Below are 27,120 nucleotides of genomic sequence, written 5' to 3' on the forward strand. Positions count from 1 at the left end.
GTTACAAAAAAGTTCCTAACAGTTTTCATTCAGGCGGTCATGACAATATCTATCACTACCACAGGGAAATATGCAAGTGCCATCAAAGTCTACTCATAATGAGTAGTGATTTTCAAAAAATACGTCTGATCTTCAGCAAATGACAGACTATATCATACAGTTTGATCTCAAAGAACAAAACCAAACCGAACATTCCAGGTTTTTGGGACAACAGTCAGCCTTTTTCTTTAAAAAACCAAAAAAAAAAAAAACCAAAAAACGTTTTCTCAGGAAAACTGTACAAACTCTAGTAATACAGAAAATATTTACAGGGCTCTTTTTTTTCTTAAAAAACAAAAAACAAAGAGAGCAAGCACTGTAGTAAGAGCAATGCATCAAGTCCAGCTTTGGCACTCCTCTAAATGTCAGGGTCTACGCTTCCATCAAGTGCTTTAATGGTGCAACTCCACAGTCCCCCAGGATGTTGGGATGACATCACAGGCAGACAATGACATCACTGCTTCCATGTTTGGCCATCTCAGGTCGTCGGTGACTCAGCAGTCAGTGATGTACTGTACAGAACCAGAGACAAAGCCTGAATCAATACTTGTGTTACAGTTCTTCCTTTCGTGTTCAAATTAAATGTGTTTCATCTGCTTCCCCAGATTAGAATTCAATATTTTTATGACAGTTTGCTGTTGTGGACATACAGTAGAAACAGAAATCTATTGTCATCTGCTCCCTTTGCTCTGCCTTCTTGTGACTGTAATGATTTGTGTGTGAACATGTAGTCCATCTCCATGCTAATTGATGGTGTCTGCTATCTTTGTGAAGGACCAATCAGAGGTAATTGCACACTAATAACTTCCTGGATAGCCGGAGGCTGCAGCTGTGGCATCTTAAAAAAGGAGCAGTTCACCATTTATTTAAGCCAAGCTTCACTTGGCATGAATAAATCTCTTAGCACGATCCATGTTTCCTATAGGATGGTTGCAGAGGACTGGAACATATCCCAGCATGAGTGAGAGGCAGCGAGACACCATGAAACCTTTGTGGCAGACTTTGAAGGTGCAATGCTTTCACACATCAGTCTTCTGTTTTTACTGCAACAGATTTAAGCTCACACTGCTAACAAATAAAAAGGGCTGTTTCACCCAGTTCAACTCACCATCAACCAGTGACCCTCCCCGGTTGCTCCAAGGTCAGAATGTCCGTGTCAGTTGCCAACCTTTGTCTTTCCGCTCCTCCTTCACCATCCTCCCCCACAGCCAAGGTCACCTTTACCCACCTGGCAAGAAAACAGACTGAAAGTTTGAACACAAACAGACTGCTTCTGGGAACTGGAAATAAAGAAAAGACTTTCTCTTTAAGCTTTGCACTGATGTTTCTAAGAAATGCAGCATAAACCCTTCATGAAAATCAGTAGCTTGGCACCCACAGCTTAGAGTGTCCATATGATGCGGTACTTCTGGACTGCTCTTGGAAAGGTATCTTAAAATAACTCCTCAGATAGGAGTTTAAAATAAATACATAAATAAAAATCAAATATTGGCAGCAAGTTTCTTCTTTTTTTTTTGTTCTGCCTAACATGACTCTGACAATAGAAGATAAAAGACTTTCTTTGCCTCTTCTTCACTCACCTTCCTTTTTCAGTGGCATTTGAGCTGTTCTGGTCCGGCCTGGTCCGGCTCAGGTCGGTCACACCATCTGCCAGTCTGTCTGTCAACCGCTGGACTTTGTCCTGCTCTGGCTGTTTGGACTGTTCTGGAGTAGATACTTTCTCAACAGCCTTGTCCACTGAACACAGAGATGTAGAATTTGGAAAATGAGCAAAAGAAGCACCAAAACAAGCCAAAGAGTTTCAGACTCTACAAAAAAGTAAAGAAAAGAAAAAAAATGACACTACTCTATGTTCTCCTCCAAAACTTACCTTTTACAGCCTTGATTTCCAAGGAAATGCACTTGTTCTTCTCAGAACTCTGACCGTTCTGTTCCTGGCTTGCTTTCTGCTTCTCTGCAACGCCTTGGAAACCTTCCATCCAGTCGAGAGTTTCGCCGTTCTTCAGTGCAGAGCGGTGGTCCTTGAACCAGCGTACAATGTCAGTGCGTCCAAGACTTGTTTGCACCTCCAGCTGACTGTACTCCTCAGGAGATGGCCACTGGGTCCGGCAAAACGTCTGTCATGGCAAGCAACAAAGATATACGTGGAATTCAAAAATTACAAAGCAAAAACAACATGTTTTATTGGGCCTCTGTGCTCTTGCTTCAAGTTAAACAATTAGCAACTAAATAACTTGTCATACAAATATTAACAATTGGCTTATGGATTATTAAAATCTGGAATGCAGTGTTATACATTAAATGACATGTAAAAATTTGTAAAGAGCACCAATAACCAACCAAAACTAACTACAAAAGCCAACTTAAAAATGCTCACCTGAAAGGAACACGTAAATATATTTTATGTACTTTATAACATTATCCAAAATAAAGCGTTCAAAATGACAATGTATTTGTTCCACCCTGGATAACACATGCAGTGCTGGCACACAGGAAATGATGTCAATATCAATCACAGTATGTCCTTTGCCGATTAGTCACATGACCTTTTCCAGCAGAAAAAGGCAGCAGCCTTGACAAGCAGCGGTGAAATCAGCGGGTTACATGTGCAAGGAGCTCTTTTGTAGACGCAGTATTACTTCTTACACTCCTCACCTCCTCTACAGGACATCACCACTTGGATGACAGTCAATCAGCTCAGTATCAGTGGCAATAAAAGTAAAGTTATTCTTATCAAAAGATCAAAAAGCCTCACTTTCCAGAATAAAACCTTTTGTAATCTCTAGTGGATGATTGTCACTCTAATCCCACATGAGTAACGTCTCGTGCTCAGCTTACTTCCACCTTTGTAACATTTCTAGACTTCGCCCTTTTCTTTCTTTCTCAACACAGCATACAAGCCTTGGTTCATAGTCCAGTCACCTCATTTGGATTATTCTAACTGCATTCTTTCTGAGGAGTTCTTTTCTGGGACACCAATTGGCTCCAGATGGTAGAGATCTCTACAACAAGTCTACGGACCATATTACGTCCACCCAGCTCACTCGCTCCCCATTTCTTGGAACTTGTTACGATAGCACCTTCGTCAGCTTGACTCCTTGACAGAGTTCAAATATCAGCTGAAATCCCATTTGGTTCATTTACATATGATCCTGTTTTAGATGTTCTATGTTTAATATTTTTGTTATCCTGACCTTTCAATACTGTTCTTGTTGCTTTGTGTTGAAAGGTGCCCACAAATAAAATTTATTATCATTTATTTTTATTATTGCAACTGCCAGCATTTACAGCAGGCATGTGCAGTGTGTGTTAATGGTTATGCAACATGTTATTAGGTGTTTTCATGTGGAAGATAATATGTGAACAAAGTGCTAAAAATATACGCATGTTATGTGTGAAAATTTTTCTGTTCCAAATTTGCAGAGTACCGTACGTGAAACTCATCTACGGTATTATCTTGCTGTGTGTTACAGAGTCAATCATGTAGATTTTTTCTATATGATAACCGTCCACAATGTTTCACTTCTTTAACATCTCACCAACTAACTTAAAATACCTTTTCCTAAAATTAGGTTTACATTAGTTCATGTTTATACTCTGTTGCATATTCTAACACTCTGCTATGTAATCAGCATAAATGGAAATGTGTCTTTATCAACTCTTACCTCCCTGAGGAGGGCGAGGGAGCGGCTGCTGATGGGAGCTGGGCTCGTGGAGGCTGACAGGATGGGAGGATGTGGAGAAGAGGAGCAGGATGACGTGAGGATGGGAGGCGATGCAGATGAGGGTTGGGTCGGAGGCCGAGGGGAGGAAGCGGCAAGCACAGGGGGGGAGGAAGACGAGGAGGAGGAAAGGACAGGCGGATGCGGAGAGGAGCGGAGAGGCTTCCCGTCCTGCTCTCGATGAGAAGCCCCATTAAGCAGCGCACCCGGCCGCTCTATTCTGTCCTCCGTGTTCTTAGCAGCCATTGTGAGTAAAGTCTTCTCCATGTTGTCCCTCAGTGCCCTGCGCTCCGAAAACCAGCAGTCAACCTCTGTCTTGGACAGCCTGGTCTCCTGGGCCAGCTGATCTGCAGGAGAACAATAGGAGTTCAATAGCTCACAGTTTTATTTATTTAAGTTCTTTTTTTTTTTTTTTAAACCTTGGAATTTGGTCTGTCTCTGGGGGTCTTAAAAAATGGCCTCATTAAAAATATTCCTGCTATTCCTGCCAACCAGGCACCCACCAGGGACGAGCCCGTAGCTCCTCTGGGGCGGAAGGGAATTAAGTCGCATGCTGTGAACTAGTAAAGACTGAAGAAAATATTACTTTTTTCTTAAAGAAATTTTAACATTTACATCCTAAATTTAGGACCATGATATAGAACATAACTAACTAGTTGGCTAATACCACTTCACTTTTTAACGAGTACATTAAAAGTTCTGTAATTCACAACATTTTTTGACTGACACAGAGCGCTCTGTGCATAATTAACTCCTGATCTCCAAGGCGACTGTCCTATGTCTCTGATCTGCACACATCAAAAAATGTGGAGTCAGATGGTTTAACCACCAAGAAATAAAAGAAAAATTACATTCATTACATGACATCAGTTTCTCAGCAAATTTAGAAAGTTTGCAGATAACTTCTTTGGCTGAAGCCTTCAGTGCTCAAATGTTTCTGTCTACTGCAAGATCTGTGATGTGCGGGGGCTGGCCTGGTGTCTTGCTGTGGTGGGAAGGTTGAAGGTCATTTCCTGGCACTGGCCAGAGCGGGTTCGGTGCTGGATGGGGGATGGATCCACCCCAAGGATGGCATCCAATGGGTTCTGCCAGGTTGGCTTTGGACTGGGTGACCTGCAGCTGGTAGACGTATGGAAAAGCATTTTTCTTTTCAGGCCCTATCTAAGAGCTGCGGCTCTCTACCTTGGGTGGTATGGGTTGTTGTGGGACGTGGATCTATAGGGGCCTCTTTTTCTTTCCCGTGGTCTGCCCCCCTCAGTCACGGTGGAGATCAGGTGGGTACCTTGTGGGGCTGGGTCATATTGTGCCACCGCGGTTATGTCCCAGCACCCTGGTTGTGCTGGCTGGTGTCCTTCCTTTACTGGGCTCTGTGTCTGTTCACTTTCCCTCGGCTCATTTTTCTCACTTTTCCTGGGTGGAAATGGGACATGTTATCTGGCCTTTGCTGCGCTCAACAGGGGCACCAAACCGTGGTGGAGAGCTTCCTGCATGTTTCTAGCTCACCACACCAACATGCCAATATCAACTATGGACTAATTTTCACTGTTGATTTTGACCACTTGGTCAGGTCCTCATCACCACTTTCAGTTGAAATATTTAAACTCTGGTGACCTTGATCTTCATAACATAAATCCCTACTCCACCCATTAATGTTTCTTCTTGTTTCTTCATCTCTGCTTGAAAGTTTTGTTCCTGGGTTTCACTGATTTGTCATGAAAGATGCTAGCTAACTAAAACGTAGGTTAATCTTTCAACAAAGCCTGGTGAAGCTCAAAAAGGCCTAATGAGGTATCAGAAGAACACAAGTTGACAGGACAGATGTCTCCACCTGTAGCTGGTGTTACATATAACATGACAGTTTTATATTCATGAGCAGGACACTTGCCAACACTTTCCTGAAGAAACGCGTTTGTATCATTTTGCTACATCCAGCTTTTCTGTGCAACCACTGGAGTTCATCATTACAAACTAGGGGTGTTGCAAGGCAGTGGGCTTTCTGGGCTTGGGCTTATTGTGATATACGTCACTGATGTTTGTGCAGTACTGCCCGGCAAAATTTAAACGACAAGGCTAATGTACAACACTCCAACTTGACCCACAGCCTTGTTTTTTATTTTTTAAATACTTTTCCCTATCATGCACACAGCTATTCCCCCCTGTGAGAGAGACTTTGCTGCAGGCTTTACCTAGCTCTGCCTCTGTTGGAGAGCTACTTTTCTGGAAACTCTCCTCCAGCGCCTTCAGCTGCTCCGACGACTTCCCCTTCACCCGCTCTAACAGTGGAAACTGGCTGGGGACCGCTTTCTTTATTGGGGCATCTTTAGGAAGTGGTGTTACCTCTGCTTTGACCAGCACAGGTGGAGGAGGAACACCTTCAAGTACGACAGAAAGAAATATTTACGGACCAAAACATGCTAGGATATTCTTCTAACACAACACATGTGAGTATTATTTCTGGATGATACAGCGCAATGCCTAGAAACGATCCTTAAAGGCCAGCTTTAGAGTATAATTTTCTAATTATGGTGATGTAGCCATTGAAATCCACCTTTTAGTACTAAATGTACTTGTTGCACATAGAGAAAAATGTAGTTCTCTTGCCAAAAAGAGGCAGTTTGTAATGACTTGTCCGTTAGCAGATTAGTATCCAGTCTTCAAAGATATCATTTTCAAATTCTGTAGAATATTAGATAATAACAGAAACTCAAACTAATTTAATTTAGGTGAAAATCAGGTCACAGTCACACCAAATGCGAAAAATGAAATCAGACACTGCAAAATAAAGATATAATCTTGTAATTTTTTATTGCTTATAAAGATAATAAAATACACTATTTTAGTAGGCAATGCTTCAAGCTCATGACGGGTCATATGAATTAGGAAAAAGAATTAGTTTCCACTGGATCATCTCCAAACTTTAAAGCAATGTATTAGTCACTGGAGGACATAAGCACTCTGTTTGAGCTCTTTAAAACATCCCCCCTGTACAATATTCTGACTTCACAATGAATGAAAAAGATTAAAATACTACACTAAATTTAAATGTTGACATGAGCACAAATAATCTATGAAAACAATACAGAGGTCAATATTAGGGATTCCCAAAAAACAGACTGACGTCAGTATGTTGTAATAAAAACATCATAAAACACAAGTTTTAGTATAGCACTTGCCCTTCAGTGCTCTTGTTTTTCACATGTTTCCTTATTGCAGCACTAAATACGTCACATACCTTTGAGATTGAGGAGTCTTTGCTCACTGAACCACTTCTTTATCTCTCCTCTGGATAACCCGGTGGTCTCTATCAGCCTGTAAATCTACCACATGACAAGATACATCAAAGTAATAACTACAGTAATTTTCCCCTCAACTGCATGTTTGGAAATGGACATGTACACAGCAGGGATATGGGATATGGAAAGACCAAAGAGGACTACCTCTTCCCCACATCCATGAATCTTCCCAGAAAAGATTCATGGTTGTAGTGAAGGAGGACATGGAGGGTTAGTGTGACTGATCAGGATGCTATGGATAAGTCAGATAGATCCACTGTGGCAACAACTAAAAGGAGCAGCCAAAAGAAGAAGAAAAAAACAAAAAACAAAAGAACCACCTGGGTGTTTGGGGAAAAAACAACAACTAGAAAATACAAGCAGTGATACCTATCACGGTAGCACAAAAAACTTTTCTCACTCGCTTATTCTTACCTCATCTTCCTCAGGGAAAGGGCACTGTGTGTAGCTGGACCTCAGCACAGACAGCTGCTCTGATGTTTTATTGGGGTCAACGGTGAAACTCAGCACTTTAGATGATGCCAGCTTGGATGTGGCCATCGGGGCAAAGATGGTCTGAATGATGGAGGGCCGTTTACTCTCTGTAGCAACCGAAGGAGAGGCTAAGGGTCGTTTGAGCGACTGCGCCACCTGCAGTAATCATGAAAGAACATTTTCCATGCTCAAAGCTAAGGCAAGTTACCCCTCCCCTGCTTCTGCTGCCTTAAAGACTGCCATTTTCCACCTAGAGTTTTGTACCTGGTTAGCCACTGTGAGTGCCAGTGGTGCACAAGTAACAGTAGAGCCATTGGCTACAGGAGTCAGCACAAGGCTGGTCTGTCCCAGGAGCTGACAGGGCAGGGACTGCAGGACAGAGGCTGCTGGCTGCATGGGTTTGGAGGGCGTGCTTGAGGTGGACTGGTTGGTAGATGATTGGGAGTTGAGCTGAGGAGTAACCACGGTGAAAGTCTGAGGCACGGAGGATATTGTACCATTGAACATTTTCTTCCTCGCTTCTTCCACCTGTCATTGAAAAACAGACATTTTATACATGTCCCACAACCTGATTGGTACATTTAGTGACTGTAAATTAAATACAGTTATTATTTATATTACTATGTTTTGTTTTTATGTTTATTGTGAAAAACCGGGACAAAAATAAACACAATTCTCCTACCTCCTCAGGTGACCAGCTGATACCCTGTTTGAGCCGCTGTGTGGTGAACCAGACTTTGATCTGCTCCTCTGGATGTTTTGATGCTGCGGTGAGCCACGAGAGCTCAGCCTGTGTTGGGTAGGGGAACTTGTTGAAGGACGAGATCAGCGTCAGGTTGTCGTCCAATGTGGGGTTGTATTTGGTTGTGTTGAGGGGCACTGCAATCTTCGGCACCTAAAAAAAAGAAAGAAAAAAAAAAAGTGCAATGCAACAATGAGATGCCCTCCTAAGAGTAAGCACTTGGTGACAGTGGGAAGGAAAAAAAACTATTTTAACAGGAAGAAACCTGCAGAAAACTTAATTCGCCATGTAAGCTATTCTGCTTTTATAGACTGCAGATGAAGATCGTGTTTTTTTGCATGCAATGATAAACTGCACAAAATAAACACTTATCCAAATATCACAAAACTAACTGGGTTATTGAGTGCATGGTTGTAACAAAGCATTAACAGCAAAATCTTCCAACTTTTGTATGGTTCTAGCGATATCGCTCTAACTACTATCTACTAAATATGGAGCTAAGCCCAAGAATTAGAGTTAGCATAGTTAGCATAAATTCTTCAGGAGAAAAAGCTAGCCAGGCTACTAAGCTAACTAATAATTATGTTACATCTTGTATAATTTAAAACAATGACTTTATTTTAAAAAATTGCTTCAAAATAAAGGTTTTAAATGTGAACAGAATGAAGTTAGTTGTTTCCACTCATGTCCAGGTAAGCTAAGCTAATTCCTGCTTACTGTTCCTCCACTTTTTCCTACCTGGGTATAGTTTAGAGGCCGCTGCAGGGAAGGCATGATGTGAGAAAGGCCGTCTGCTTTAAGGAGAGTCGACTCCGGGATGATGACCGTACCATTCACATTGACAGCTGTGATTGGTTTCTTGGTGAGATCCGCAGTTATTTTTCCCAACTGGGAGTCTGTCCGTTTGTTATCCGATGTCATTATTTTTGGTTTACCGATTTTGACTGTGGTGGGTTTGCTCAGTGGCACAGTGCCGAGTTCGTCCCCTTTGCCGGAAATGGCACCAGAAGTGTTGTAAATGACAGCGTTGTTGCTGCACCCCTCTATCGTCTGTTCTAAGATTGTCTGGTTGTTCATTTTTATACGTTTAAATTTAAAGTTGCTCTCCCCTGGGTGGCACCTCTCGTTGTGTTCCGTCAGGGTGTCAAACTTTTTTGTGTTGAAGTTACAGACAGCACACAGGTACAGGGGGTTAAGGATGACATTTGGGTGGTTTGCGTCTACGTGTTCTTTGAAAGTATTCAAATTCTGGGTAGAAAAGGGGCAGTATTTGCACTCATATCCCCCCTGCTGTCTGCGCTGAGGCTTAGAAACGTCTGGTGGCTCAGCTGCTGGTTTGTCAGGAGCCAAAGGAGGGTCAGAGGCCTTTTCCATTACATCCAAGTCCATGGATTGCTCGGGTTGTGTTGAACTGCTATCCATAGGCACCCCTTGGGTATGGTTCTCTGTTGTTGTCTGGCAGGAGAAGGTACAACAGAATTACATTTTTAAATCTGGATATATCAATTTATCATCTGAATCATGCCCACTGAACTCCAAACAAATCTAATTCTTCCTCCCAACAATTATTCAAATATGGATTACTAAAAGTAATTCAACTAAGTACACCATTAAAAAATAAATAAATAAATAAAACAATACTGAAAACCCACATGCTGTTGGCAGAGCCTACCTCCATGTTCTGAGAGTCCTCCACTTCATCATCCAGCTCCACCATTGTCTGCTCTGGTCGGATCATACAGGGAGTGGAGGCCTTACGTCGACTGGACATGTTGGTGGATGGGTTTGTCCCGGTGCTCGTGTTTGGCCAGGGATGCTATAAAGGAGGCTATGGCTGAAGTTCCAGGATGCAGGACTTGTATGCAAAGACCTTCTTAAGGTGCTGAAGTGCAGTCAGGAGGACTGCCTACTAGAAGAATACAGATATAGATCCCGAGGTAGCAAGCACCGGACAACTTGTGAGACTGGGATCAGAGTCCGAGGAACACTCACCCCCCCCAGAGTAAAATTATTGGCTGGAGAAAGGAGGAGGACAGTAGGCGGTGAAAGTCTGGCAGAGATGGGACTCCTGTAGTGTCATGTAGGCTGGGCTCACTGACAGTGTCAGCTCCAGTGCTGGCTGATCTCCTCGGACTGCATGATAGGACGCTACCTAGATGGCAGAAAGTAGAGAAAAAGCAGTGTATTTTTTTATATATGTTTAAAAACATATATTTCCCTTTTCTTTGCATGTACTCTACTTCCTAAAACACATCTATGAAACTATGATAACTTTAAAGACAAGGAAATCAAAGCTGAGCTAGAATGACATATTTGTATGCAGACAGCAGCATGTTACAGTTATATCAGCAAGGCATGTGTGGCCTAATGTGTCTACATAAGACGCAGGAATATATGAATAACATGAGTCATACCAGCTTTTCACAGGAATGATTTTAAAGAATTACACCAATAAATAAAATGTGTTGGGCTCTAAAATAAAATAAAATAAAATGTTTTTTCTATAATGTACAATATATGCAATGCACCACAAAGTAAGAACCATAAACATTCCCACAACATCAGTTCCCTTTAAACAGACACACACACAAAAAACCAACATGGGAAAGAAGAAACATGAATATTTTTGAGTTGGCACCAAACTGACCCATGTAGGGGTGCAGCACACCACTGTCCAAAGGAGGTAAAGCCAACTGCTGGGCAGTGAGCAAAAATGGCTCAAAGTAAAAAAGGTGGCTGATACATAAGCACAGCAGAAAGCTTACAGGTGGTCAGAGCAGTACAAAGCTGGCCCTCGAAAGACTGGGAAACAGAAAAAGTCCAACAGTGCTTTGGACTTTTCTGGCCAACTACCTTTTAGAAGCTAGGTGAAGTAAACTAGAAGAGCAAACAACACTATACACTGGAAGACTGATGCATAACTCTGTACTTCTTCATTTTAATTCATATACTGCCAAGTTCAACAACCGCTGGGAACTCAACATGCATGCTACATATTAAAAAAAAAAAAAAAAACCTCAAACAAAGAATCAGATGATCACCTATGAGCAAACATGGCAATGGTGGAGAGAAAGAGGACGTCTATTTATCAGGAAGATACCATTCAGAGGGGTGCAGCTGCAACTGGTATGGGGGTTAAGGGATCAAGGGATATTTAAATCCCACATTAAGTCTTGATGAATGAAATATTCAAGTTGAAATCCTTTACTTATAATTTTTTGAGCAGCATAATCATTTTTTCTTCTTTCAACTGCTTCCTTTTAAAGTTGCCACAGAGGATGAAAATCTTATTATTTCTGATCTGCATATTTGATTTGGCAAATATTTTGTACCTCATGCAACCCTCTAATTTACCAGCAGTACACTGGCTCGTGACCTCCTGTGGGTGGGTTGTCTATACTGCAATTTGGATTAATTATTCATTGATCAGACACATCTTCCTGTGCGTGGCTAATGAAAAATGAATATTGGATCAAACAGCAATTCTCTGAAATGGCAACTGAATAAATACAAATATGTGACAAATTAAAAGAAAATCCGAGATACTATACATCAGCGGTCCCCAACCCCCGGGCCTCGGACCGGTACCGGTCCGTGAGAGTTGAGGCTCAGGTGTGAAATGTATGGTTTTCAGGGTTTTTAAAATCGGTTTTCAGCGTTATTTTGTTATCGTTTTTATCGTTAACTCGGTTTTCCTGGGTCTTTTCACGTGTGTTATGAATAAATCTTCTTTTTTTTTGGTACCGGTACTGGTTTTATTTTGTTGCACTTAAAGGCCGGTCCGTGAAAATAATGTCGGGCGCAAAAAAGGTTGGAGACCGCTGTTATACATTACACCTGTGTTTTATTCCCTGCAACAGTCTCTGTCCATGGGGTTTGTAGCTCCCTGTGTTTAGTCTACAACAGAGCACAAACCTGGTCTTGTCAGGTGTTGTCCCAGCATCGATTCTGCCTCAAGACTCTGGACAGTTTGAGACCAGTGGACCCAAACAACGCCAGTATAATGCCATCCATAACAGCATGACTGGATCCCCTGACTAAAGGAGCTCACGAGTCCAGTTCTCCAATCTGTCACTCAAGCAACATTTATTTAAATCACACAAACCTGCTATTGTTACAGTCTGTCGGTTTCACTTGGCCTTCATAAGTGGCAGATATATTCAACTAGATGAGATGATTTTTATTTTAAGTTCCACAACAGTGCTCCAGTGTTGTCTATTTATGTAGAGTAAAACTTTTAATCATCACACTTTCATCACTGTGACTCGGCAACACGGCCGGTATGCAAATATATGCAGCTGACAGGTCTGCTGCTGTAAGACAAGTTGTCCTGAGAAATATTGACTAATCATTCATAAATCAGATTGTGCTGCCAAGCGTGAACAGAGTGAGAAACCAGAGATAAAGCAGCTTCTGATCCAAATCTTTTAAAGCTGCGAGCTTCTTTATTTGAGTTTTAGTGGAAATGAGAACTTCATAAAGTAGCAGCAGTTACAAAAAGCTGAAGGACTGAGAGAATAGGAAACTTTTCTTGGGTAATATTGTACTGAGTGGGAAGAGAGAGGAAAAAGAAAAGCTTATCTGACTGAAAAAGTCTATTGATATTCTGGAGGCCTCACGCTGAAGCTTCATACTCATATCCACATGAGTAAAAATCAAATGAGTCGATGCAGCAGCGGTGCTCTTCTATCAAGCCGCATAAGCACAGAGGACGAGAAAACCTCTTCCAAATATGAATCCCACGTATACAACACCATTTAAATATTTCATACTTCTATTTACCCAGAAGCATCACATGGCAATTTAATCTGGACAGAAGAACGATAAGTAGTATGATTGTACGATGCAGGGCAGAGCAAGAGCAACAATGTGACTTCAGGGTAATCCATCAGCTGCAAATATTAGGCCTGAACTTCGATCATGCGAAAGTCTCACATACTTTTCCTGGATCTCTCCATCAGCTACACATTAATCAAAAGGCGCGATTCCCCTTCAACACGCCATCATTCGCAAGTCCACTCATTGTCCCGAGATATCTCATCCCCTCAAACGACCCACTGAGGCATCATTAAAATGCAGACTCATTACCATGGTGTCGCTATAGCAACTGTGGAGCTGTAGTCAAGTGGCTGCTACATCCTGACGGAGGCTGTATATACACACACACACCACCCAACTGTGTTTGGTGCTTTTAGAGACAAAAACTAAAATAAATTTCAGGCTCAGTGTTTTGACAGTCTGGGAATTTGCAATCCTGCTGGATCCATACACTGGCACATTTCTTGTATTTTTCTGAGCCATTGTGGAAGGTCAAGGTACAGTCAGTGGGAAGGAAAAAAAAAGAAAAAAGAAAACCCACTTTCCAGAATATTGACTTCAAGGCATGAGCAGCACTTTGAAGAGAGTTCTCAGTCTTTTCACCATCCAAAAGCAAAGTAAGCAAACTTACAGTATGGCAGACAGTCTTTACACTACTATGTAAATATGGAGCTATTGTATGCCATGTTATTTCTGGCCATTTAACAAAGAGAAATACTATGGCTGAGCTCATTTAACAAAACGGATATAAAAATACTGCAGTTCTGTTTTTGGCTCAGTTTAAAACCTCCTTGGGATGCTTTTTATGTGGGAAAAAAAAAAAAAAAACATTTGAGCCCTCAAGAGCACCACTTACCATCAGTGTCTCTCACTGGCCTTGCCCAAAATCCAGCACTGTAGCACACATCTGGTAGGGCAGAATGGGAGATGCATCTGTCAGCTGCATCTGAAGAGCCACTTCATATGACCCACTGAACCAGTGCCGCCTCACCGGCCTTGAATGCATTTTTTGGATTTCTGCAGTTACAGTGGGGCAAAAAAGTATTTAGTCAGCCACCGATTGTGCAAGTTCCCCCACTTAAAATGATGACAGAGGTCAGTAATTTGCACCAGAGGTACACTTCAACTGTGAGAGACAGAATGTGAAAAAAAAAAAAATCCATGAATTCACATGGTAGGATTTGTAAAGAATTTATTCGTAAATTAGGGTGGAAAATAAGTATTTGGTCACCTCAAACAAGGAAAATCTCTGGCTCTCACAGACCTGTAACGTCGTCTGTAAAAAGCTTTTCTGTCCCCCACTCGTTACCTGTATGAATGGCACCTGTTTGAACTCATCATCTGTATAAAAGACACCTGTCCACAGCCTCAAACAGTCAGACTCCAAACTCCGCCATGGCCAAGACCAAAGAGCTTTCGAAGGACACCAGGAAAAGTATTGTAGACCTGCACCAGACTGGGAAGAGTGAATCTACAATAGGCAAGCAGCTTGGTGTGAAAAAAATCAACTGTGGGAGCAATCATCAGAAAATGGAAGACATACAAGACCACTGATAATCTCCCTCGATCTGGGGCTCCACGCAAGATCTCATCCCGTGGGGTCAAAATGATCATGGGAACGGTGAGCAAAGATCCCAGAACCACACGGGGGGACCTGGTGAATGACCTGCAGAGAGCTGGGACCAAAGTAACAAAGGTCACCATCAGTAACACACTACAACGGCAGGGAATCAAATCCCGCAGTGCCAGACGTGTTCCGCTGCTGAAGCCAGTGCATGTCCAGGCCCGTCTGAAGTTTGCCAGAGAGCACATGGATGATACAGCAGAGGATTGGGAGAATGTCATGTGGTCAGATGAAACCAAAGTAGAACTTTTTGGTATAAACTCAACTCGTCGTGTTTGGAGGAAGAAGAATACTGAGTTGCATCCCAAGAACACCATACCTACTGTGAAGCATGGGGATGGAAACATCATGCTATGGGGCTGTTTTTCTGCCAAGGGGACAGGACGACTGATCCGTGTTAAGGACAGAATGAATGGGGCCATGTATCGTGAGATTTTGAGCCAAAACCTCCTTCCATCAGTGAGAACTTTGAAGATGAAACGAGGCTGGGTCTTCCAACATGACAATGATCCAAAACACACCGCCCGGGCAACAAAGGAGTGGCTCCGTAAGAAGCATTTGAAAGTCCTGGAGTGGCCTAGCCAGTCTCCAGACCTCAACCCCATAGAAAATCTGTGGCGGGAGTTGAAAGTCCGTGTTGCTCGGCGACAGCCCCAAAACATCACTGCTCTCGAGAAGATCTGCATGGAGGAATGGGCCAAAATACCAGCTACTGTGTGTGCAAACCTGGTAAAGACCTATAGTAAACGTTTGACCTCTGTTATTGCCAACAAAGGTTATGTTACAAAGTATTGAGTTGTATTTTTGTTATTGACCAAATACTTATTTTCCACCCTGATTTACAAATAAATTCTTTACAAATCCTACCATGTGGATTCATGGATTTTTTTTTCACATTCTGTCTCTCACAGTTGAAGTGTACCTCTGGTGCAAATTACTGACCTCTGTCATCATTTTAGGTGGGGGAACTTGCACAATCGGTGGCTGACTAAATACTTTTTTGCCCCACTGTAGGTGATTGAGGCACAACAGGGCAGAGGGAGCACTGAGCTTAACCCACACAAGCAGGGTGGATGCAAGTTAAACGCTTTCCTTTACGCAACATCTGTATTTGTATGCTATAGCAATTTCTACGCGCCTCAACAATGACTCAGTGCTTTCAACTCGCTGCTCCAAGCTTCTCAAAAATGTTCACCAAGTCACTGAATGACATCAGGAGGAGTTTGCTTCATAAGTCAGTACTACTGAGTCACCGGTTTTATTTAAAAAAAAAAAACAAAAACAAAAAACACGCCGAGAACAAGTTTGACTCAGACACTGCTCAGAATCTGATAGAAGTCCATCATATTACACAACATAAACACAGACCGCACTGCAGTCTGATTTGTTGCAGTTAAGTTAAACATGTGCGTGGACTGTCTCAAACAAAGAGAAAAGCCTGTGTAAATACTGGTGAACACTGAGGAAACACTGGCACAGAGAGCCTCTTCCTCTCTCTACTCTGTCATTTTCAGCAGAGGAGGGAGGGGTTGCACTCCCGCTGGCTACTTGGGAGCCCCAAATCCAATGATGGAAAAGACAAGTACGATTAACAGCCACAGTGCTGAAAAACTGTCTAGGTTTATCTAGATACCTTAATAAACTTTTTAATGGATACTCTAAAGTCTCACGCATTAAAAAAAAAAAAAAAAAAAGTATATGTATATATTATCAGGTGTCCTTGAAAAGAATATGAGGCCTTTCCAGAATGATTACTTGGCTCTAAACACCTCAGCTGCAGAGCTGAACGAAATGTGAACTAGTTGGCTGTCTGAGCTTTCGCCATGGCAACTTTCACTTCATACCAAATACCAAAAATATTAATCACTCCGTACTCAAACTTGGCTACGGCCACAACCCAGGTGAAACCTTCAGTCTCCCACCTGTTTGTTAGTGTGTCTAACCTCATCAGCCAGTCAGCGTCTGTGTGCAGAGTGAGCTCCGAGCTGGAGTCACAAACTCCCGACTGTCTGGATGCTCATTAAACTTGTATGAATACTCAGCCTGGCAGCCCCCTTGCCTGCCTGCCTGGCTGCCGTCTGTCTGTCTGTACTTTCCCGTTGTCTAGCTGTCTGTCTGCTTGGTGCATTATATTAGTGGAGCAGTCTTTCTGAAGAAGCAACATTTTAATGCTGCCAGGCAGCGAATACATTTATCATCCCAGGCAGTAATCAGCGTAAGATACACACTGGCATACATACTGAGGAGGACACAGGGGAAATCAATACAAACCCTGCATACCACTGAGCCTGTCTAATGTATGAAGACAGACATCATGATTTAATATGACAGAAACATAACAGTGGTATAAGGCGGGACATCTATCCAAGCGGTAGCGAGAAGGAAACGACAGTGAGCAGATGAGTCACAGCAGCTCTCTCAACTCAACTCCTATTTCTGGACGTCATTAACATAATCTCAAAGTGGGGTAAAGGATAAAAGTGTCTCAAAGGCCGGACTTTTGGTCAAGCAGGGCAGCCTTCTGTCGCACAAAAACACCTATCAGGAGTATAAAGCCCACGTGCCAGCTTGTCACTACCTATTAAACTGCTAATAATTCATAGCAATGCTTTATTTTTCTAGAAGTTAGCATTTTTTAATGGATAACTTAAAAAACTGCAATGAATCAAAGTTATAAAGCAAAAACTGATCAGGAGTCTTTTGCAAGACCACACTGGGTCTGAAATGTGAAATGGTTAGCGTTGACTCATTGCTCTATACAACCTGAACTAAGATTGAGCTAAACAGCTGGTGGATTTCATTGTTAGCAGAGGAGCAAATACGACTGAGGAAATTGATGTTGTAACACATACATAGTACCAGAGTTTTCAGGCATCCAGTCACAAAGGCACATGAATGGCAACCTCTGCGGTTACCGCACTTGAAGCCATGCATGAAGTACAATCCAACCGGGCACACTGAAGCTCTAAAATAACAAGCAGAGGACAAGAAGGCGGCAGAGAAACCAAAAAACTGCAACTGCACCGACTATAAGAGTGACACGACTTTGCTGATACTTTAATACAGGGAAGAAAGAAAAAAAAAAAAAAAGACTCCATGGCTCAGTCACACATCTATCACTAAAACGTATTGCACGCACTGCTCTTTTGGCTTTGCTGTATGGGGCGTGCTCCTCTCTCCCCGTCTTGTTTTGAGAGTTTTCCCTCCTGACTGCTTGTTCCAAGAGTCAGCCACTGCAGTGAGGAGGACAATGCGTACGTCTCACTTGTGTGGTTGAGGAGAAGCACCGTCGCCATTAATACAACGTGTCCCAGTTGGGGCGTGTGTGTGTGTGTGTGCGTGTACATGTGGGGAGGGGAGAAGAGCAGAATTTCGGACCGTCGCAGAATTAATTTAAATCTCATCACGCGGCTCCTCTAGAGCAAAGCAAAGTACTGCACTGTGTTTGAGGGCTTGGTATGTTCTGCATAGCAACAGAGCAGTGCTACTTTTGCTGGGCTGGTATGAAGACTAATGATGAAAATGGTGATTCTGCCAAAAGGGAATGTGGCCCGTCCTATGCTTCTTAAATGGCATTTTATTGTTACATGTGCCATCTTGGAGTCGTGATTAAAATAGTGGTACAAGGACTACTTTTTTCAAATCTACCTGCCCTACTGTACTCTCTAAGCTACTAAAGTTGATGGGACTGAGCAGGAGTTTTCTTTACTAGAATAGATCAATTCACCAAATCCTGATATGACATCTCCAGGAAACTAGGCTCATCATCCCTGTGGTGACCTCATTACAAGTTCCCCATACAGTACACAGGAAACGCCGTCCAGCAGGCTACACTGCATTTGATCATGAATCCAGTCCTCCATTTAATCTTGTTCACACATTAAAACTGCGCGAGCACACACACCTGTCTCTTCATTGAACACACACAAGAGCACCGTCTCTCACACACACAAAAGGGCAGGCTATAAAAATATCCAAGTGTCACCCACTCTACACCCGATGGTTGTGTTACTATGGTAACACTGTAACCAACAGAAAATGTGCGTGAGTGTGTGCTTGCATCCAAGAGCAGAGATGCTGCAGAGGTCAATCAGTGTCACGACAGCTGCGATGTGAATAATCCAACTCAATGTTAATTTTTTTTTTTTTTTTTTTTTAGAGTTTCGTCTTTGGAAAAAAAAAAAAAAAAAAAAAAGGGGGGGGGGGGGGGGGGGGGGGCGCTAGATCCTAAAAAATAAATATATTTGTATGGCATTGGATCCCACATTACTGGACTCTTATGGGATGCATCTTAAACATATGAGTCACACTATGGTGGGCTATCTTAGATTTTGTGTTGCCTGAAGTGTGACAGAAACTGACTTGTAGCCAACACTATTGTGCAACACGTACACAGTCACAACTTACATGTGGGCAGCTATTGCCACTAGGATTTACTTGGGACCCTAGTCCAGGGGACAGTACCTGAGGCCTGCTAAGCTAGTGTAATGTGTGGCAAGGAGACACTTGAATAATGTAAATTCCACTATCATCATATTTGCCATTAGCTAACTTTACTAGCAGAGCAGCCTGGTGCTTAAGCTTTGCTGACATGACCGAGACGTATGCGTACAGCTGCGAGTCAGACTTGGGATACCAGCAGTTAACTGAAGGCTGAAAGAGTGTAGAAGCTAGTTACAGTATTTATATTTACTTCATAACCATCAGCTCAGTCTTAGGCATTGTTACACAAACAAACTTGGTCTCTGCCATTTCTAGAGTAACGTTTTACCTGTCATTTTATAGGACTGTTGTCATAACATATGTTATAACAATTGTGATGAACACTCGTTGATGAGGTTCCCCTGGCGACCCAAATGATGAGGGCCAAAATGTCATTGAGCACTCATTTGATACAGCAACTACAAGAAGTAAGGAATTGATAGCACATGTGGTGTTGGGTAACCACAAATGGGAAAAAAAAAAAAAAGTTTAAAAATATATCTCTCATTAACATTTTTTTTTGTTTAGGCGAATTGGTTCTGTGTTCCTCTTTGCACACTACTCATCCACTGCAACCACACCCACCCCAGCTGTGCACTCTTTTTTCACTCTCCCATCAGATAAAACTCTTGTACTCCACACACTTTTAAAAGCTTAAACGACTTGCCAAACCTTACTATATTAGGCTTTTCCGATCCCTCCGGGAAGGGCAAAAATGTGATTATTCGGTTATATTTAGGGAACAAATTAAGTAGGGCAAAGGTCAAATCAGGTCAACAACAGAACATGAGAGGGATTTTTAAAGCTTTAGTCCAAAGTTTGCCCCAAGTGAAATTGCACTGTAGCGTAATGCGGTGTGATGTTTGCATATAGTATGTCCTCAATATGCAGAGGACACTCTGCCTCCACATTTCTCTAAACTACCTTGCAATGGAGTGTTTCGTGTTTGCCACGAGCCTCGGTGAGCAGTCAATGCTCTGTGCGGATGGATTTCCCACCTGTCAATCTCTGCCTTCCCTGCAGTGGGTGTGGCTTATGTTGTGAACGATCTCCAGCCTTTCCCCATTGGGCTCGGCTGTGCAGAAGGGGTGTGTCTGAGCGTTTCCACTGGTTGACGTGGTGCAGTGCAGAAAGCCTTTTAGCAAGCTCCCTCTTCTCCAAGCACCCTCTCCCTTTCCCTTAAACTTGAAATTCTTGAGGACACAGCCTAATGGTAGCAGGGAAGCCAGTGTGTACACATCCTCAGGCACAAATGGTCTACATGACTGTGTGCAGGAAGATAAAACCCAACTTTTTTTTTTGTTTAACTTCCATGTGGTGGTTGTTAAGTTCAGATTTCACCAGTGGATTTGTTCAGCACAACTTATTTTAAATGGTAAATGGCCTGCATTTGTATAGCGCTTTACTCAGTCCCTAAGGACCCCAAAGCGCTTTACACTACATTCAGTCATTCACCCATTCACACACACATTCACACACTGGTGACGGCAAGCTACATTGTAGCCACAGCTGCCCTGGGGCGCACTGACAGTTTAAGTTTGACCCTGCGGCAGAAGCTGTGAGAAACAAGACCACTGGCTGATGGATGATGTACACAGGAGGGTAAAATCCTTACACAAGGAAAAAAAAAAAGAATTATTTAAGCCTATTGGTGAATAGCAATGTGGCAATTAAGCAGTGAACACTTTAATAAAATACAATGATCCACTGCTTATAAAATGACTGACTGCAGATATTAATGGTGGGTTCCAGTGTACACAGTTTTCTCCCACACACACCCACCTATCTTGCAGTCTCAATGCTAGACTGTCTCTTGTTTCTCTCTCTCTCACACTGCTTAGACATTCTGGCTCTAGTGTCTCCTTTCTTTTCTTTGTCACCCCTTCTTTCTCTCCGTGTCACCAGTTTTCTCCTCGACACCCTTCATTCAGTTTGAATTTCTAGCATTGTAAACGTACATTCAGTTCCTTATCCGTGACCCGCCCCCTATTCGGCGATAAGATTTTCAAGAGAACGAGCGGGCGACACCATATCAAGTGATCCATTAAGAGATGGGGATTGCCTTAGTGGAAACGTAAAACTGTCAGCGGTTAAGAACGCTGCGACCTTTTGTGTGCTTTACCTGGAAATGTTTCTGCTGTGGGGGAATATTTCAAGGAATTCAACTAGGTCCTGAGCTGACGAATGGCAGCTCTTTTAAGCTGAAATATCGACCTGATGCTAACATGGAGAATTACTTTTACAGGTTAAAATGCGTGTGAGGCTCAAGTCTCCATTGGCTCCAGTTGTCCATCTGCATCACTTTCAGTACGGTAAGTGCTAACCAACGTCTTCTTGTGTACCAAGCTCAGACATCACAAGTGGTCTCTAATACAAGTGTTGATTTCTTGTTTTCCCTAAGTTGTCTCCTCACATCCTCCCTCTCAGCCCCACCTACAGGTGATGAGCTCATCTCTGTGGTTGCCTTAGTCACCTAACAACACGTCTGAGAAGCCGGCGGAAGCACAGCGGAGAGGAGGACCTGAACTGAGAAAACACTGGAACAAAGCACAGCGTAGATGCTGGTGATGTCAGTACTGTGCCAAGCTGAGCACGACAGGCCGTGATGACAGCAACAACCTCCATCCTCCAACCCGTGATGACTCATTCCAGTGTTTCACCAAGAGAATGGACAGCCATTATAGGACTCACAGTTTGATGTGGAAATGTGATGTGTGGTCAGGAAATGCATTCCCAATTAGTGTAAAAGAAAAAAAAAAAAAAGTCTGTGTTAAAAACCCACGACAGGTCTGCTAGTCTCTAAAAAACAGCAGCCGTAGATTGTGGAATACAAGCGTGAGCTAAAGACAAACATAAAAATGTGTGACCATAAATTGATGCTTGTGCACTCACATGCAGTTTATATTATTTCTATCCGGATGCATAAACCTGGAGGGAAAAAAAAACAAAAAAAAAAAACAAGCAACGTGGGTTGATGGTTCACTGTTAACATACGGCTGTAAAAAAATAAAAAAAATCAAGCAGACGCCCATCGAGCTACTAAGCGTACATTATGGCAATGACCCCTTTTAACACAAATTTCCCATCATTACACCCTCCAAACTGTCACTGTAAATTGAACAGGCTCTGATGTTATCGTGCTTCAGATTATTGTTTGAGTTAAACAAACTACAACAATCTGCCCGGGGTTAATGTGGAAACCTGTTGCTTACTTCAAATGCTGACAACAGCAGAAAAGAAAGTATATTTTAAAAGTACACATTATATATAGTACTGTGTAAAAGTCTTGATTCACCACATTTGCTTCAGAGGATTTTTGTTTGTTAAGAGATTTAACACTGATCTATGAATTCCAGTAGGCATCCAACTCAAGATATATGAACTATTGTGTGCAAACATAACAGACGACTTATCAAATAACCAATTTTAATAGGTTTCTTTTGTTACTAGCAGCCTGTCACAAAAACATCATTCTGTCCTTTCTTTAGTTGAATTTACTTTTTTTTTAAAAAATATGCCAAAGATAGAAGTCTGAGAGGTGCAAAATAACATTTTTGCACCAACAAGATGATTCCCAAAGAGCTATTAGCCAAAAACCTGCATGTCTCTCCATGGCGTGTAGTGTTCTGTTGGAGGATAAAAGAAGTGGCAGGCCTAACATCCTTAGTGAAAGGGTGGCTGTCAAGCAACCATACTTAAGGAAGGGAAGGTATGACAAATTACACAAGAGCTGGACTGGGAAGAGAAAAGCAATCCAAAAACCAAGAACAGTTCAATCTGATCAAATATGTTATCTAATCCTAATGTCATTCTCTGCCTTCAAGGAAGCTTAGACCCCTAAGGGGGAAAAAAAAACAAAAAAAAACCCTCAAGCTGCCTGTCCACTTTCATTTATCGAAAAAAAAAAAAAAAAAAAAATACAGAATTTCTCTATTACAAAAACAGAAACAACAACAAAAAAAAAAAAAAAAAAAAAAAAAAAAAAAACCCTGAACTGATAGCTTTCTGCTCCATATTAGCTTATTTGCACTCTGACAATCTCACAAGATTGCTAGCATGATTGGCACATACAACATCTGTGCCAATCCTGATGACTGTCAACAATGAGATATCACACGTCCTCTCTAAAAGTCACATTTGACGAGACTGCGCTCAATTCATTGTCAGAATACAAAAACAATGTTGAAAGATTAAAAGCTAGTTTGGTTGCAGCGTGTGTGTAATTTTTTTATTTTTTATTTTAAATAAACAAAACATCAGCCTTGACTTTTCCCGCTGTTAACGCACCTTTTGGCTTTGCTTTGATTTGGAACAGCTTGTGTACAGGCTGTCGGGAGTGAATCAAACAGAAAGATCTTTTTGTTTTCATTCAGTTCCTCGGTTATAATTTGACACCAATTCTTGATGCTCTGATTTTTTTTTTCCCCCTCGTTATTTGAATAACTGTGACAGACTGAGTCTTGTTCATTTTCCACCATCTGACTAGAGCAAACGAATAAAACGCCCCTAGGAACAAATAGAGCGGCTCACTTCCCAGCTGGATGTTTTGGCTGTGACATTCGAAGGGGTCACAGTACATTGAGAAAGACTGTTGAGGAAGCTAGGAAGGAGAGAATAAATAAAATCAGCTTTTAAACAAGAGCAGATTTGTTTTTATGCCAGTTCTTTAAAAACTATAGCAGCATAACGCTTTAATAAATAAACCCAATGATTGTCTGTTTGCTAAAATTCTCCACAGTGTTGTGATGGTGGACCGATGGCTGATGCATCGGACAAGGTAGGACACCGACATCTGTGCATTTCGCTAATCCCTAGAGCTATACCAAGAACACATCCCTTAAAAATAAATAAATTAATTAAACTGTTTCTCACGGGATTAAACACATCTGCCAAACTGTAAAAACAAATCAGTAATGTTGTCCCATATACCTGACTTCAGATGGCAATAGGGATTTTACTGGCTTGTAACAGACTGTTTGTTGAGCAAATTTTCTGGTTTCTTATTAATTTTGGCAGCAACGCTCCCTACACCATTCTGCAATAAAGCAAATTACGATTAAAAAAAGAAAAGAGAAAAAAAACGAAATGTGATTGTGTACTTCTAATCCAGAAAAGAAGGTATCCGCTCTGATTATTCAGCTACCAATGAAAACGATCCGGCTGTCATTCCAAATTACATAACATCTTCTCTGATTTTGGCAGATCACAAGTGGAAAACCACGCGAAGAACAAAAACACGAGCCAAATGTCTCTTCACACAGAAAGAGCAAGGGTGCGTGGCTTAGTGAGCGGAGCCCAAGTTTATACCCAGAGGAATTGCTGGTAACGCGGCTGACAGGAGGGTTAACTGCACTCTGATCAAAATCACTTACATCTTTAACACAAGAGGGTGGGAGGGGAGGAATCGCTGTTGTTCAGAGAAAGCCTAGAAACACAAAACATCAGGTCATCGTAGAGCTGAGGGAACAGCGTGAAATGAACAACACATTTTAAAAATTTACACCAGACAGACAACTGCGGGAATGTTTTCTTTTTTAACCAACTAGTTTTTTCACTTGTAGGGAGTGACCATGCCGACTATACGTGCACTTTTAATTATTATAGACAGTATTTGCAGTGTGGCTTTATATTTAATCTGCGCACTGATAATCAAACCACAAGTGCCACTGGCAGTTGCTGCAGACTGCTGTAACTGAATGTCACCATTAATTTTCCTTATTACAAACACCTCGGTCTGTTATTTGGTAAATAAGAACATTTAACAGTCACCCACATTAATGATTTTTCCCATGTGCTGCATGGAAAATAATAATGATGACTGCCCACATGAATGAAGCGCTAACAGAGCCAACGGCACTGCATTTTACTGCATAGCTGGTAAAGAAATTTAGTGCCAGACTGAGGTATCACCCAACTCTCCTAAAGCACCTCAAATGTTCATAATGAGTATTTATCCAGTAATAAAGATGACAGAGCCAGATCTGTATGCACTGTTATGTGTAAAAATAAATAAACAACGATTAATATAGGAAACATCCTAAATGTATAACTGGGCAATGTGTTAACATTTGTGTTTGGGCATTGTGTCACCTCAGTGTGTACACGCAGGTTACTTCCAAAAACGTACTGGTGGACAGAGAGCACTGACCCCAGCTGAGTGCTACAGAGGCTGCTCACAGTTTGGGCCACGGGCCTCATGACCAAACTTCATATTATTAATAAAAGAGAACCACGCCTGGCTTTTACAGCAGTTTCAGACCCACTGCAACAGCACTGCCTGCCTGCAGTAAGAACCGCGGTCTCGGGAGGGGAGGAGGCATCACCAGGGGTAACGTTACGCCTACATCGCAGAGACTCACGAATCAAAGTCTATAAACAACGTCGGACTCCAAAAGTTACACTCAAACCTCAGCACGCCTGAATGCGAGCTGGTGCACGCCGCTGGTAAGGAGTCCCAACGGTTGTTTCCTCTGGCCAGCCCGAAAACGTGACAGAGGGGCGCAGGGAGGAAAAAAAAAAAATACTCTCCCCAAATGTTCCCCCTCTCGCCATCGACGTAACAACATGTCGGCAAAGGACGGCCATGTTTTGCTGGTTATGTCGACACGGGGAGGAGGAAAAGTAGGCACGATGTTCCTCCCGTCTGCCTTCCCCCGCCACGGTCACACAACACACCGAACACACAACTTGAAACGCGGAGGAGGCGAAAACGTCCAATTAAGAAGTTGTCGGGAAACGTTGCGAGAGCACGCAGGTGGAAACGGCAGGGGCAGGCAAAGTTCACGCGGCCAGACAAGTTAAAATATTTATCCAGAGGCGCGTGGGTGTTTTGGGAACCACGCTAAGCCCGAACGAGCCGCGAGAGGGGCGCAAACAAACAACTACACGCAGTTTTAACTTGAGAGACTTTTCGAGGGGGGAGCCGTGGGGAGAAGGAGGGAGATGAGGGAGAGAAAAAAAACACGAAGAAGAGTTTCTCCATTTCTTACCTGCCCACCGTTTTGGCGCGACGCTCAGGTAGTGCGGTACAATCCCAGAGCCGCTGGAGAGCCGACAAACACGCCGAATCTGTTTCAAACACTCTCTCGGCGGCTCGATAACCGAGCAGACAACAGGCGACAGGAAAGAAAAAATTGGCGATCACAAGGAGGATCTACGCCAAAAGCCACATGATCGCCGACGTCAGAGTACGTATTTGCATGCCGTACCGAAGCGCCGGTGCCCGTCCACAGCGGGTCCATGGTGTTACGGCCGTGAAAAGTTTAACGGCAGGCCGGAGAAAGTGAAACAACTCTCCGGGAACACAACAGGAGTGCTAGTGTCTCCATGAAGCAGTCCCGCTGCTCCAAAAATGAATGAACCGAGTCTTCTTGCCGTCAAGTTTCCCCCCGTGCTGATGCCTGCCTCTCTGCTCGGAGCTAATTGAATATTTAAGAAGCTCAGGGGGTGGGCTTTTGCGGCCCTTAAAGTCCCGCCCCCCGCCTGTTACCACGCCCACTCCAGTATCTCCCTGTATGCAACGTGCATGTGATGTGAGGTGTGGGGCTGCTGCTGCAGTGCCTTCTCAGCTGGAGGCTGTCCTGCATTATGCAGACGGGAATCCTGTATTCACCTCTGCCTCTGCAACACGCTTACATCTGGATCCAAGAAGGTTACTCTGAGGTCAGCTCATACTCAGGAGTTTGTGTTGGTAAAATTCTGCCCTGAGGTGACACATGAGGACCAGCTCCCACGCAACAGTGACCTCCACTGGATTCACTTTAGAACTGATATTGACCTTGGATTATCCATGCATGTGTCATTCATGTTTTCTAACTGCATACTGATGGATTCAGGAGAAATATTAAGAAGCTCTGATTCTCTCTGGTATTCACAAAAGTCAGTGTCAAGAAATGTTCGACAATCAGAGATCAGTGGAGGTTAGAT

At 42.6% G+C, this 27,120-nt stretch overlaps 1 protein-coding gene across 4 annotated transcripts; it reads right to left on the bottom strand.

Moving 5' to 3' along the window:
* Positions 1-231: 231 nt before the first annotated feature.
* On the bottom strand, positions 232-26,618 carry zhx2a (zinc fingers and homeoboxes 2a). 4 transcript variants are annotated; one of them, XM_080895427.1, is made up of 14 exons: positions 26,184-26,618; positions 13,945-14,105; positions 9,943-10,422; positions 9,009-9,725; positions 8,211-8,423; positions 7,793-8,056; positions 7,469-7,684; positions 6,994-7,078; positions 5,948-6,133; positions 3,705-4,108; positions 1,910-2,156; positions 1,620-1,776; positions 1,148-1,267; positions 232-551 (listed from the first exon to the last, which is right to left on the bottom strand). In XM_080895427.1, the coding sequence occupies exons 3-13, from the start codon at positions 10,039-10,041 to the stop codon at positions 1,150-1,152; spliced, it is 2,706 nt and encodes a 901-aa protein (XP_080751553.1). In that variant the 5' UTR covers positions 10,042-10,422; positions 13,945-14,105; positions 26,184-26,618; the 3' UTR covers positions 232-551; positions 1,148-1,149. The 4 variants fall into 4 exon arrangements, with proteins under 4 accessions (XP_080751553.1, XP_080751552.1, XP_080751551.1 ...); XM_080895426.1 differs by lacking the exon at positions 13,945-14,105 and adding an exon at positions 24,567-24,619; XM_080895425.1 differs by lacking the exon at positions 13,945-14,105.
* Between the last annotated feature and the right edge of the window lie 502 nt (positions 26,619-27,120).

Source organism: Rhamphochromis sp. 'chilingali', assembly GCF_963969265.1.
Source record: "Rhamphochromis sp. 'chilingali' genome assembly, chromosome: 11".
Classification (NCBI taxonomy): domain Eukaryota; kingdom Metazoa; phylum Chordata; class Actinopteri; order Cichliformes; family Cichlidae; genus Rhamphochromis; species Rhamphochromis sp. 'chilingali'.

Bases quoted from the DNA above. Each gene is read 5' to 3' on its own strand.
- zhx2a (XM_080895425.1), bottom strand. From the start codon at position 10,041: ATGTCCAGTCGACGTAAGGCCTCCACTCCCTGTATGATCCGACCAGAG. The intron at 8,424-9,008 runs GTAGGAAAAAGT...TCTTTTTTTTAG, and splicing joins GGCCTCTAAACTATACCCAG to GTGCCGAAGATTGCAGTGCC. The intron at 2,157-3,704 runs GTAAGAGTTGAT...TTGCCATGACAG, and splicing joins CCCTCGCCCTCCTCAGGGAG to ACGTTTTGCCGGACCCAGTG.